This window comes from Rhipicephalus microplus, chromosome X (genome assembly GCF_043290135.1).
Source record: "Rhipicephalus microplus isolate Deutch F79 chromosome X, USDA_Rmic, whole genome shotgun sequence".
NCBI lineage: Eukaryota > Metazoa > Arthropoda > Arachnida > Ixodida > Ixodidae > Rhipicephalus > Rhipicephalus microplus.
Genome location: NC_134710.1, coordinates 453,013,757 through 453,027,047, shown reverse-complemented (window position 1 = coordinate 453,027,047; position 13,291 = coordinate 453,013,757). Strand labels below are relative to the sequence as shown.

Here is a 13,291-nt window from a genome sequence, read left to right as displayed (position 1 = left end):
GGCTCAAAGAATGCCTTAGCTTTCAAATGTCTTCTGAGGCAGTGAAAAAATCGCCTCTTTCATTGCATGCATACAGAAGAAACTGATGCGCGCGATCTTATTTGGACGTAAAGGCAATCACGTATTTAGTGCCAGAACATCAAACTAGCAGACGACGCAACACAACGAATACTGCTCCAAACTTACTTACATTTTCATTTTACAATTAAAATGGTTACGCTATTATAAATCACATGGACACAATTCTAGAGTGCGATAAAGTCTTTATTCAATAAATGCAAGCGTATATTTGCTAAAGCAAACATTGGCTAGCACAACTTTGCAAAGAATAATCAGAGCTCATCATGTGCGATGCATGGTGGTCCTGAGAGGCCGTACGTATGTCGTCAATCTCGTCGAGATTTTCTTTTCTGCCTCTCGTTGTGGTAAACTTTGTGGTTAGGGGGTGAGACGGGATGTTCTGATTCAATTACTAATTCTTTTTGATGACTCAGAAAGAGCGGATGCGCTGTAAACTGCATTGACAGATGCCGACGCGTCATTCGTTGTTCCCGCACTGGATGCCGCTCGAATGCCGCCGAGTGCCTCAATGGCACAGGCTTCAACGACGCTGCTCAGCGAGAGGTCAGCGCAGCTGTTGGTAGCGTTGATATACGTAAGACTCTGCCCATGCGGCGCTGCGAAAACTGCCGCCACCAGCGCGCCTATTGACGTGCCGGCCATATGAGTAGCGCAAAAAGAACCGTCCGCAAGTGACGGTGCATAGGCACTCCTGCTTCGTCCGTTTGGAGGCGTGTTTTATTTTAAAATCAAGAACCTGGCAAGCTTCCTCCATCCATCCAACCTTGGTTCAGCAAAGTAAGAAGCTCAAAAAAGCAAACTGTGGGTACAACGCAAAAGATTTTTCAGTTATTTAGGTGTGCTGAACTTCAAGTGCAAGCGAGCATCGCATGCCATTGAGTTCGAGGCCACCACTCCGACGTGCGCTCTCGAATGCCTAATTGCGTTAAACTTGGGCATACACAAGATGTTAAAGGGATGAAGTGCATACACGAGCAATGTACCTTATTATCAGTGATATCAAGCTCGCTTTATCCGGCCCAAATGGGCCTGACAATTTTTGTCCTTGCAGTTGCCTTCTCAATTGATCTCGAATGCCGCACGTTGAACTGTTGCTAGAGTGTTAAATTTACGGTTGTCTACTGTTTCTATATACTGAAAATGGGGATACATACGTGCCCTCTTTCTCAGTGAACAACAAAAGGCAAAAACGGGGCCTCCGAGATAACTTCGGTAATCGCGGAGACCAATGACAAGAAAAATCTGATTGTGGCCGCGATCATTTTGCGATTTACCTGTGTGAATATGGTTGACTGGGTGAGTGTCACCTACGTGATGGCATTTCCTATAGGTAAAGCCAGAACATGGAGTTTGAAAGCCCTACGTGCGTAATGCTGTGTGGTGGCGACCACTTCAGATTATCGACGGTCACGGCAAGTGCGATATTCATCGCGCGCATCACCTGTGTACACCTGCATGGTGCGCATCACGACCAAAGGCTCTGTTGAGCGTCATAATCAAAATCACCGTGGTTCTCGTGGTAAGGATCGCGTGCATGTCATATATCACCCACATGATGACAATTTCTCATGTGACCGGCTGTGGAGAACGCGAGTAATTCGCGTACCCAACACTATCGTGACGGCCGTATCCTGTGCTCTCGCCGTCTTGATTGGCGAAAGCTGTGGAAATCAGCAAAACTGAAGTACATAACACTCGTGGCAGTTCACAACCCAGCAGTAGCGTCGACTGGGTTCTTTTTTGTAGAGCGTCGGGCTGTTGCGTCTTCTCTTATTTTCGCTGTCGTTTCGGCGAGTGATACCGCAAGCACTTAATGGCGGTTCGGTGACACGACTGATTAGCGGGGAGAAATTCTTAGCTCTTTTTCCAAGTGTTCAATGTGCAAATACACCTAATATTTAGCTGAATCTTTTTTTTTGTACGCTGAAGTTTCACCTAGTTGCGCATCAAACTGTGCAAGCGAGTTGGGTTCTGCACTACTCACAACTTTGTCGACAGGTGGCGCAGGGGGTCTGCAAAACTCGAGAGTCTCACGTGTATACTGGCGACAGTGCCCAGCCACTTCTGTCCGTGGACCTAGCGCTTGCAGTTCTGCAACGGGTAACACCAGGCCACTAATGCTTTCATGGGCAGTCGGCATTTATGTGTGTGGTGAGCCAAGCGAAAGTGTGTGGCTGATTCTGTGCCCCGCCACGGTGGTCAAGTGGCTAAGGTACTCGGCTACTGACCCACAGGTCGCGGGATCAAATTACGGCGGTGGTGGCTGCATTTCCGATAGAGGCAGAAATGTTGTATGCCCGTGTACTCAGATTTGGGCGTGCGTTAAAGAACCCCAGGTGGCCAAAATTTTCGGAGCCCTCCACTACGGCGTCTCTCATAATCATATGGTGGTTTAGGGACGTTAAACCCCACAAATCTAATCATCTGAATCTGTAAGGATAAGTGGCCGTGCCGATCAAGGAAGAGACCGTGCTAGTGAGCCTGTGCAGCATATTTAGATATATCTCTTGGTTTTTATTTCAATTAGGAAAGTAAGTAGCGATACGTGCAGATATAAACAAATAATTTGTTACTACCCCCACGTTCATACATGAGTACTTACTGCCAGAACTAAGAGTTGCAATTACAGGTAGTAGCGTAGCGTGGTTACACACAAATCTCGCCAACGCGAGTTCAATTATTCGAATCGCGCGACTATGTTAACGTCTTTTTAAGCGATATTTTTCAGTATTATTTTGAAACGACTGCCCCATGGTCATAACTCTTTTTTTAAAGATCGGTAACGTTTGGGAAATCATTTGCAATCACTATGCACTTCCATCAATCTGGCATACAGACACGATCAAGTTAGTCGACGCCGAAAGAGTACTACTAAGCGGCAATGTATGTTACTGGTGCCCAAGTGTCACGGGCAAACCTCCGGAATTTACAAGGCAGACACGCAACTTAACCAACACAATGAACGTAATTACAGCAAACGCGTGTTGGAATGCGATCTTGATAGACACAGCCTGCCACACAGAGCAGCTTTTTCTGTGTGTCTGTGACCCAAAACTTACTGAGACAATCTTACTGATCATTGTTATGGGACCACATGAGCCGGCTTTGTCAGTTGTTTGAAAGACTTGCGCATTCTAACTTGAAAGTTGTAGCTGCAAAACAAATCTACTGTGAATAGTTTGCCTGTTAGGCCTGCGAATGAGTCAAATGAGGCTGTCCTGAGCTATATTGCCACTGTCAGCTCATGTGAGCCAAGTGAAGAGGATTGTTGCAAATGCAAAAGAAAACACTTGTCCTGTGATAGCCAAGAAGCTGCCTTTAAGCTGCCCCACAAAACCAAAAAGTGAGCTAGTTCACAAAAAGCCTCACTTGAGTCCAGAAGATCGATTTATCCAGTGTAAGATTCGTGTTACTATATAAGTGCAGATGGAAGCCCAGTATACATCTATTTGTTCTCTTCATCTGCCAATCAATATTATTTTAAAGCCTTATCTGAATGCCAGCTTCTTTCTGAAAGGCTTGTAGCTTAGCTAGAACATCCTCATATATGGCTCAGTTAATGGGAAAATTCATGGAAGCCATTAGAATGACTGAAGAGATTGTGCAGGTGTAGAATGTCTAGGTGTACAAGGTATATATTCATCCTGTGTCTTCGTTGATGCCTTGCCAAGGGCAGACCTGGGAAACCAGATTAGATTCAGTGGACTTTTTGGCTGGCCATAGTGCTGAGCATGTCAATAAAGTAAGCCGGTAAGTTTGCAACAATAATATTTATTGTAAGATGACATTCACACTAATCATTTTGGTAGATTAAGGCATACTTTAGCCGCAAAATATCACAAAGAAAGAGTAAAGGCACACACAACGACATTGACAAGCAGCTTGTGCTTCTGATGGTGTGTTTCTGTTTTCTGTGTTCGTGATATTTTGTAGCTAATGTATGTCAATAAGAAAGTACCAACTAGGCTAACATTTAGTTTTTGTACAGTTTGGTAACACTCTAGTAATGTGTTGTTTGATATACATTAACAAACACTCTTTCAAACACGTGATAATGAATTGTACATAAGATGCTCCTTGTAGTAAATTTATAAATATCGTGTTAAAAATTGTGATGGGCTCTTTTATACTTTTAGTAATGCTAAATGCTTAAACTGTGTGGCTAACTTGGTTAACACTTGCAAGTGGCCTCTAGTACACTGTAAAAAGTATGTAAAAGTGTTTCTGAAGCTGCTTTAACTCGTATAATATTCTTTCGAGTTTTTACTTGGGTATTTTACTCTGTCAATAGTTGCACCATGGTGAAGGATACCTATTTTAATTTAGGTTGCAAAGAAAAAGTCTATTGTGCTTGCATAAGCAGCTCAACAGTACACATGCCTCCTTGTGAAACACTAACAGCATATGGCCGAGTGGCCGCTAGTTACGGCGAGCGAAAGCCATGGCTGCCCGCGAGAATGAAAAACAATGTTCTGAGGTAGCGCGTGCTCTGACCTGTTGTTGTTGATTGTTGAAGCAGCCATCTTGCCTGTTCTGCGTGCGTCTCCCCGCCAGCTCATTTCTTCCTAGTTGAAGACCTTTTGTAGCACGTAACAACTCGTGGAGCTGCTGGGTAACCCCCAGCCGATGTTCCAAACGCCTGCCGGTAGCCCTGTACCTGCAGTGACAACACCTGTTCACCGCTGAAGCCGAAGACTCTGAGGACTACATCCTGAGTGTGTACCTCTTCCCAAGATACGTCTGTCACACCCCCGAACGCACAGGAAAGCGCTGCAATCTCGCCTCATACGCTCTGGAAGCCACGTTGGCCGAAGGTGTTCCACGGTTTCGTCTTGGAGGATGTCGAAGACTGGCTGACTCAGTTCGAACGGGTTTCGAATTACAATGGTTGGACCGACTTCGACAAAATGAGGAACGTGTGTTTCATCTTGGAGAATGGCGCTCGTACTTGGTTCGAAAACCATGAGTCGTTTACCTCGTAGAGCGTTTTTCGTCGAAACTTGCTGGCTCGTTTTTTTTTACCTTCATGCTCTGTAATCTTCCTTTTTAGACGTATAAATTCTTGCCACTCTGCGAAATAAAGTTAGTTGGAAGTCAGCGCTCTTTCTGTCTACCCTTTCCTTTTTTCCTTTGTTCGCGCGCTGAAACACCTTGCAAATATGACTACGCACCAACTAGCCCAAGCTTCCAATCTTGCAGGCAAGTTTGGCCAATCCCGATTGCCTTGAAAGAGCTGAGCGAGCGATGCAGACGCGCCTCCAAATGCCGAATGAAGGTGTCATGATGTACGTCGAGGACATGACGAGCCTCTTTCATCAAGCCGACCGTGACATGGCAGAGGAAAAGAAGGTCCGTCATTTATAGTGAGGAGTGAAGGAGCAGCTTTTTGTTCGCCTCGTTCACTGTGCTCCAAAAAAGTTTTGACCACAGCCAAAACCATGGAGCAAGTGCTGCAGCAGCGCTCTACTGTGAACGATCGGCAAGTGAGTGCCGCTTCGTCAAAAGGTCAAATTGGAGGTGTGACAAGCAACATCAACATCGAGTCTCTCTGCGCCTTCATTTGATCGGTGGTGCGCGACGAACTACAAAAGATTCAGTGCCAGTCCCAACCTACTGCCGGGTCTAATTGCAGCCTTGTCAGAAAACGAAGTACGACAGGCTTTCTAAGGGCCGCCTTCCAGCTATGTCCCGCCTGTCCCAATGAAGCCACATCGCACATTATACGCAGAAGCTGTAAGCCTATATATTCCTGCTTCACCGCGCTTCGCGAACCCTATGCCTCAAGATGCACTTCCTTCGCTGCAGCCAAGTCAGCACTTACAAAATCGACAGCCGCTTCCCAGAAAATTCAACGTATGGCGAATACCGGACAGACGACCACTGTGTTATCACTGTGGTGAAGCTGGGCATGTGTACCGGGAATGTCCTTATCGTCGCCTCGGACTATAGGGTTTCGCCGTCGACGCACCACGGCTCAGATTCGGTGAAAGAGCGAGAGCTATTGAAGATTACCTCTCACAGCAGCGCATGCCACTGCGGCGGCAGTCGCGGTACCCATCCCCAAGGCGATCTTTAAAATTTTGGAGCTTCGCAGAGCGGCGCCGGCACGCTCGCCAAGCCCTAGGTGAGAAAATTAACGACAGCGGCCTTCGGGAGCGAGGCTGCTGACACTCGACGCAAGCAAGGCCTCCCACCGACGCAAGCATGGACACGGATCGATTCTCCGAAGACAGCGACAAAAGCCAGAAGCAGATTTTCTTCGGATATACATGTGGTAGTCGATGGTCATCCCGACGTTTGTGCATTATTGGACACAGGTGCGGACTACTCGATCATAAGCGAGAAACTAGCAGCGCACATAAAGCAAGTTGTTACGCCTTGGTATGAAGCACAAAGTCGTACTGTCGGCGGGCACGCAGTCACCTCAATCGGCATGTGCACTATCAGAATGAGCATTCGGGGACATACGTTTCTCGCCAGCTGCCTTGTACTATGTCACTGTTCCCAAAACCTAATCCTTGGAGTCGACTTTTTGCGGAAGCATGGCGATATTATCGACCTTTGAGCACGTACTGTCATGTTTTCGATAGCTGGATCCTCTGACAAATCTGACGTCATTCATGACAGCACCCTTCTCGTTTATGCCGACAGCATCACGTTTTCTCCACGTTCAAGCATCGTAGTTGATGTGGTGTCTGACAAGTTACGGGATGGTGAGGTTGTCGCGGAAGGCAACTTGACGCTTTCGTTCGCGCAAGGCGTCTGCGCTGCACGCAGCCTCGTCAGGCTTTATGACGGACACTCTACCCTACTTGTGACTAATTTCAGCAACGAGTACCAGCACCTGTTTCCCGACACCACTATCGCTTTCGCCTACCCTATCGCAGAGTTTCTGAATGCGTCGCATCTACATCAGCCGACGACGGGCATCGACTCACACCAAGCGGCGTGACTTCACTACTTGTAAAAGCTGAAGTCAACCTCACCCTCTGGGAACAACAACAGATCGATCTACGTGAGCTGCTATATCAATTTAAAGAGTGCTTCGCGTCCACCTGGAAGCTTCGTCAGACATCGATCACCAAACACCGAATAATTACGTATCACAACGCCTCGCCTACAAAGCAACACCTTTACTACGTTTCGGCAAAGGAATGTGACGTGATAAATGCTCAAGTCGAAGATATGTTGAAAGATGACATTATCCAACTGTTGAAGAGTGCTTGGTCTTCTCCAGCCATTTTCTTGGAGAAAAAAGATGCATCACTGCGCTTCTGCGTGGACGACAGAAAACTTAACAACGTGACTAGAAAGAGTTCTATCCGCTACCCCGCATCGGCGATTCCCTCGACAGACTGTGGCGGGCCAAGCATTTTTCATCAATAGACTTGAAAAGTGGCTACTGGCAGATCGAACTTGAAGAACGAGATCGTGAAAAAACCGCCTTCGTTACACCAGATGGCCTATATGAATAAAGATGCATCACTGCGCTTCTGCGTGGACGACAGAAAACTTAACAACGTGACTAGAAAGAGTTCTATCCGCTACCCCGCATCGGCGATTCCCTCGACAGACTGTGGCGGGCCAAGCATTTTTCATCAATAGACTTGAAAAGTGGCTACTGGCAGATCGAACTTGAAGAACGAGATCGTGAAAAAACCGCCTTCGTTACGCCAGATGGCCTATATGAATTCAAAGTGCTTCCCTTCGGCCTCTGTTCTGCACCTGCGACATTCCAGAGAATGATGGGCTATGTTCTTACCAGTTTAAAAAGGCACACGTGCCTAGTATAACTGGATAGTGTTGTCGTGTTTTCTGCCAACTTTTAGGAGCACCTGAAGCGTCTGCAGATTGTGCTGGAAGCACTCCGCTCTGATAACCTGACACTGAAGCCAGAAAATGGCACTTCGGTTACAAGGAACTTAAGTTTCTCGGCCATGTTGTCAGTGCGGATGATATTCGACCAGACTCTGACAAAAGTACCACCGTGGCCTCGTTTTCTGTTTCACGTGATAACAAGGCAGTACGTTGCTTTTTAGGGCTCTGCGCATACTATCACCGCTTTATAGCCAATTTTTTAGAATTGCTGAACCGGTCACTCGACTCACTCGTGAAGATGTTCCATTCGTCTGGGAGGAAGAACAGGATGCAGCCTTCCCTGAACTACGGCAGCGTTTGCAGACACCACTAGTCCTCGCTCACTTTGACCAAGACGCTGATACTGAAATTCATACTGACGCCAGCAACGTGGGTCTTGGTGCTGTCCTCGTTCAACAACAGGGCACAGAGCGAGTGATAGCGTACGCTAGCCGCACTCTTTCCCATGCCGCGGTCAACTATTCACGTCAGAGAAAGAGTGCCTCGCTGTTGTATGGGCCACGATGAAATTTAGCCTTACCTTTACGAACGCCACTTCAAGGTAGCGACCGACCATCATTCGTTGTGCTGGTTAGCCAGCCTACGGGAACCGTGTGGGCGACTGGCACGATAGAGTCTTCGTCTGCAGGAATACGATATCATGATCGCTTACAAATCGGGCCGCAAGCACGAAGATGCTAATCCATTAGGCCGTGCACCTGTCGAAGTTTGTGGCCACGACACCGAGGATGACGGCGGTTTCTTTGGGGCCCTTACTACAACAGATATGATTACACGACAGTGCGCGGACGATGAAATTCGCGCAGTTATCGAAAACCTTGAAGGACGCAACGCTTCCATACCTGGATGTATTTCTCGACGTCTGTCGTTGTTCTATCTGTGAGATGGGGTCCTGCATAAAAAAAACTCTAACGGTAATGGGAGAACCTATCTCCTAGTTGTGCCTACTGACATGCGTGACGACATTCTTCTTGCCTGCCACGATGAGCCCACATCTGGTCACTTAGGTTCCTCTCGAACTCTCGCTCGAGTTCGACAAGAATACTACTGGTCTAAGCTTTCTGGATCCATTAGGCGATACGTGAAAAGCTGCCCGGAATGTCAAAGCCGCAAATACCCGCCACTAAAGGTGCGCCACTAAAGGTGGCAGCACCTGCGGCCCGCCACTAAAGGTGGCGGGCCGCAGGTGCTGCTGCCATTTTTTGGCAGCAGCACCTGCGGCTGGAGGAACGCAAGCTAAACGAACTTACTTGCCTTTGCAGACCATACAGCGTTGGTTCACCTGGGCTTTCTGCGACGTTCTCAACTTGGTTACGTAGCTGACCACACGACGCTGGTTCGCCTGGGCTTTGCTGGGTGCCCGTGCTCACTGCTCAACGGGTGCGCACGCTTTCTACCTGGTCATCTGATTTGGTCTGTCGGTGGCTAACGCGCCTGCGTGACCAGTGTCAACCGTGGAAACATCGCCTGGTGATAAAGACTGCTGATACCAACAGACTACAAAAGTAGTGCGGGAGGCTGCCCGGCTTCATTTGGCAGCAGCACCTGCGGCTGGAGGAACGCAAGCTAAACGAACTTACTTGCCTTTGCAGACCATACAGCGTTGGTTCACCTGGGCTTTCTGCGACGTTCTCAACTTGGTTACGTAGCTGACCACACGACGCTGGTTCGCCTGGGCTTTGCTGGGTGCCCGTGCTCACTGCTCAACGGGTGCGCACGCTTTCTACCTGGTCATCTGATTTGGTCTGTCGGTGGCTAACGCGCCTGCGTGACCAGTGTCAACCGTGGAAACATCGCCTGGTGATAAAGACTGCTGATACCAACAGACTACAAAAGTAGTGCGGGAGGCTGCCCGGCTTCATTTGGCAGCAGCACCTGCGGCTGGAGGAACGCAAGCTAAACGAACTTACTTGCCTTTGCAGACCATACAGCGTTGGTTCACCTGGGCTTTCTGCGACGTTCTCAACTTGGTTACGTAGCTGACCACACGACGCTGGTTCGCCTGGGCTTTGCTGGGTGCCCGTGCTCACTGCTCAACGGGTGCGCACGCTTTCTACCTGGTCATCTGATTTGGTCTGTCGGTGGCTAACGCGCCTGCGTGACCAGTGTCAACCGTGGAAACATCGCCTGGTGATAAAGACTGCTGATACCAACAGACTACAAAAGTAGTGCGGGAGGCTGCCCGGCTTCATTTGGCAGCAGCACCTGCGGCTGGAGGAACGCAAGCTAAACGAACTTACTTGCCTTTGCAGGTTGGTGGGTTTTCTTATTGCATCGTGCTCATAAACATATTACCGCATTTGCTGCTGCCAGTGTATTGTAGCTTGTAGTGTATAGCTTGTAGCTTGTCTTACTATGCCAACTGTAGCTGAACTAACGAAAAGAATCCAGTCGCTTGAGGCCTGGTCCGAAGGTAAACTGGATGATGTAGTGGAAAAGCTGGTTGCGAAGATGAACCAAAAAGCCTCCGCAACGCAACCTGAAATTGACGCATTGAAGGCCGAAGTCAACAGTTTGGTCTCCAGTGTCGAAATGCTGAATTCTATTGTCGAAGAAGTGAGGTCAGAAAGCGACCGTTTACGCACAGTCAATCAAGCTCTGCAGTCACAGAATGATGCCTTGACAACCAGAGTAGCTGAACTTGAGCAATACTCTCGGCTAAATAACATTGAATTAAAGAATGTTCCGTGTACACAGGGAGAAGACTGTACGGCAATTTTGAAGGCTGTAGGGGCAAAAATTGATTGCGTTATTACAGATGGGGACATTGACGTCGTTCATCGCGTTCGAGGGAAAGTTGGAACGGGGGACAAGAATCTCATCGCGCGGTTCTGCTCACGTACTAAGAAACAAGATTTCATTACTAAGGCACGAAAAGCTAAACTGAACACCAATGAACTAGGCTTTGGGGGCTCGCAAAGTCGTCCTGTTTATGTAAATGATCATCTAACGTTGGAAAAGAAAGGACTTTTCGCTAAGGCACTGAAGCTTAAGAGGGAACATGGCTGGAAGTTCCTATGGACCGACAATTGTCAGATCAAAGCACGAAAATCAGTTGACAGTCGGGTATACCGCATCACGAAGGATGCAGACCTTTCTGTGTTTCATTCTGCCTCCTAGTTGGTGTCTGGCAATCAACTGAATTGCTGAGTAACCTTCAAAACGCCTCAAAATGTATTACTCCGCTAACCAGCTTCGACGTTTTTTCGAAAGCCCAGGATTATCGGCCATCCACTTCAACACGCGTAGTCTCAGAAAACATTATGACGACATCTGTGTTTATCTAGCATCCCTTGCCCATCACTTTTCCTTCATCTGTATGTCTGAAACGTGGCTATCGTCTGACGACCGAAACATATATTGCTTACCACACTACACTCCAGAATATTGTCACCGCCAATCGAACAGTCATGGTGGATCAGCTATATTCATATCATCTTCAGTAAAATATAAGCGTCGTAACGATCTCGCCATTCTAGCTGATAACACGGAATCTGTATGGATTGAAATTGACGACAATCTTGAACAACCCCATTCAGAAAAAACTATTCTAGCATGCGTCTACCGCTCACCGTCATCATCCGTGCCCGAGTTTTGTTCGGCACTGCATGAAACCCTGGATCGAATTTCACGAGAAAGGAAAAACGTTGTTATTATGGGAGATATAAACATCAATCTATTAGAAGATTCCAATCAAGGTTCGGTTGAATATTCAAATTGTTTTACAGGCTTTGGTTATGAGCAGCTTCTTACGTTGCCGACAAGATGTATTACGGGTGGCTCAAACACGCTTATTGACCACATTCTATCTAACCACTTATCAAGTAATGAATGTGGCATAATACCCCTCGATATCACCGATCACTATGCCATTTTTTGTCGCTTGTCGTCGGCCTTGTCACGAACGAAGCATTCTTTTCGAAAAGCCCTCTTTGACAAAGTTTCATTTATAGATTCCATGTCATCATTTGACTGGTCGAGAATTAAATCCGAAACAAATGCAGAGCTAGCTTTTGAGGCATTCTCATCAGTATTGAAGCAATGTATTCGCGAAGCAACCACTTTTGTTAGATGCCACAAAAGGTATCCTGCACCCCATAACCCATGGCTCACTGATGGTTTACTGAAGTGTATGCGTAAGAAAGACAATATGTACAAAAAGACGAAACGTTGTCCATTTAACTACAAATTGCAGCAGCGATATTCCTGTTACAAAAATATCCTAAATAAATTATTGAGAGACGCCAAAAAAAGGTATTACGAAGCTAAATTTCATGAAGCCTCTGGTATCACTGAACAATGGAAGCTCATCAACTCTTTTCTGAACAGGAACTCAAAAGAAACACTAATAAATGAGATTTCTAGCATTAATGGCACCTACAAAGAACCAACAGCCATTGCGAATGAATTTAATAATTATTTTACAGTTAATAACACACCCGTTTCCGACAGCTTTGAAGGTACGCTTGAAAGGCAACCACAGTCCTTTTTTCTATATCCTACCATACCAGAAGAAATTCACAATGTGATCAAGAAATTAAAATTAACAAGCGCGGGTCTTGATGAAATTCAACCAGTTCACTTGAAATATGTCGCTGATATCGTCGCTGATCCCCTCTCACATGTAATTAACCTTTTGTTTAAAAATGGCACATTTCCATCTGATTTAAAGAGAGCCAAAATAGTTCCTGTCTTTAAAAAAGGCGATAAGGGTTTGGTTTCTAACTATCGCCCCATTGCAATTCTGTCTGTGCTCAGCAAAGTTATAGAGAAGTGCTTTGAAAAGCGACTAACAAATTACTTAACTAAATTTAGCATTCTGTCTGCCTCGCAGTTTGGCTTTCGTGCAGGCTACTCTACCAACCTCGCGCTTCTTTCATTCACGGATACGATTAAACACTATATTGACTCAGGTAAATATGCTGGAGCAGTATTTATTGACCTCACGAAAGCGTTCGATTCAATCCTTCATAAAATTTTAATTACCAAGCTAAACGCGGCCGGTGTTGTAGGACCTGCCCTGAACTTCATTCACAGCTACTTAACTGACAGAGAACAGGCTGTCAGCATATCCAATCATCTTTCTAATTTTAAAATAATCAATCGGGGAGTACCTCAAGGATCAATTCTAGGCCCAATACTCTTCACTGTTTACATTAATGATCTAACTTCTCACCTATCGCACTGTCTACCTTATCTGTATGCGGACGACACTACGATTTTAACTGCTTGCACCTCGATCGATACTGTTACTTTTAAACTAAACAGTGATCTTGAAAATATAATTCGCTGGTGTCGTCATAATTCACTGGAAATTAACCCTAGTAAAACA

General features: G+C 46.5%; 1 protein-coding gene across 3 annotated transcripts in view; it reads right to left on the bottom strand.

Moving 5' to 3' along the window:
* Positions 1-243: 243 nt before the first annotated feature.
* The window catches only part of LOC119160865 (uncharacterized), a 149,063-nt gene continuing 136,015 nt past the window's right edge, over positions 244-13,291 (bottom strand). For all 3 annotated transcript variants that reach the window (XM_075880623.1, XM_075880622.1, XM_075880624.1), the window contains 2 exons: positions 4,576-4,738; positions 244-3,759 (listed from right to left, as the gene is read on the bottom strand). In XM_075880623.1, the coding sequence (XP_075736738.1) occupies positions 4,637-4,738 (102 nt within the window). In that variant the 3' untranslated portion in view covers positions 244-3,759; positions 4,576-4,636. The remainder of the gene's footprint in view (positions 3,760-4,575; positions 4,739-13,291) is intronic.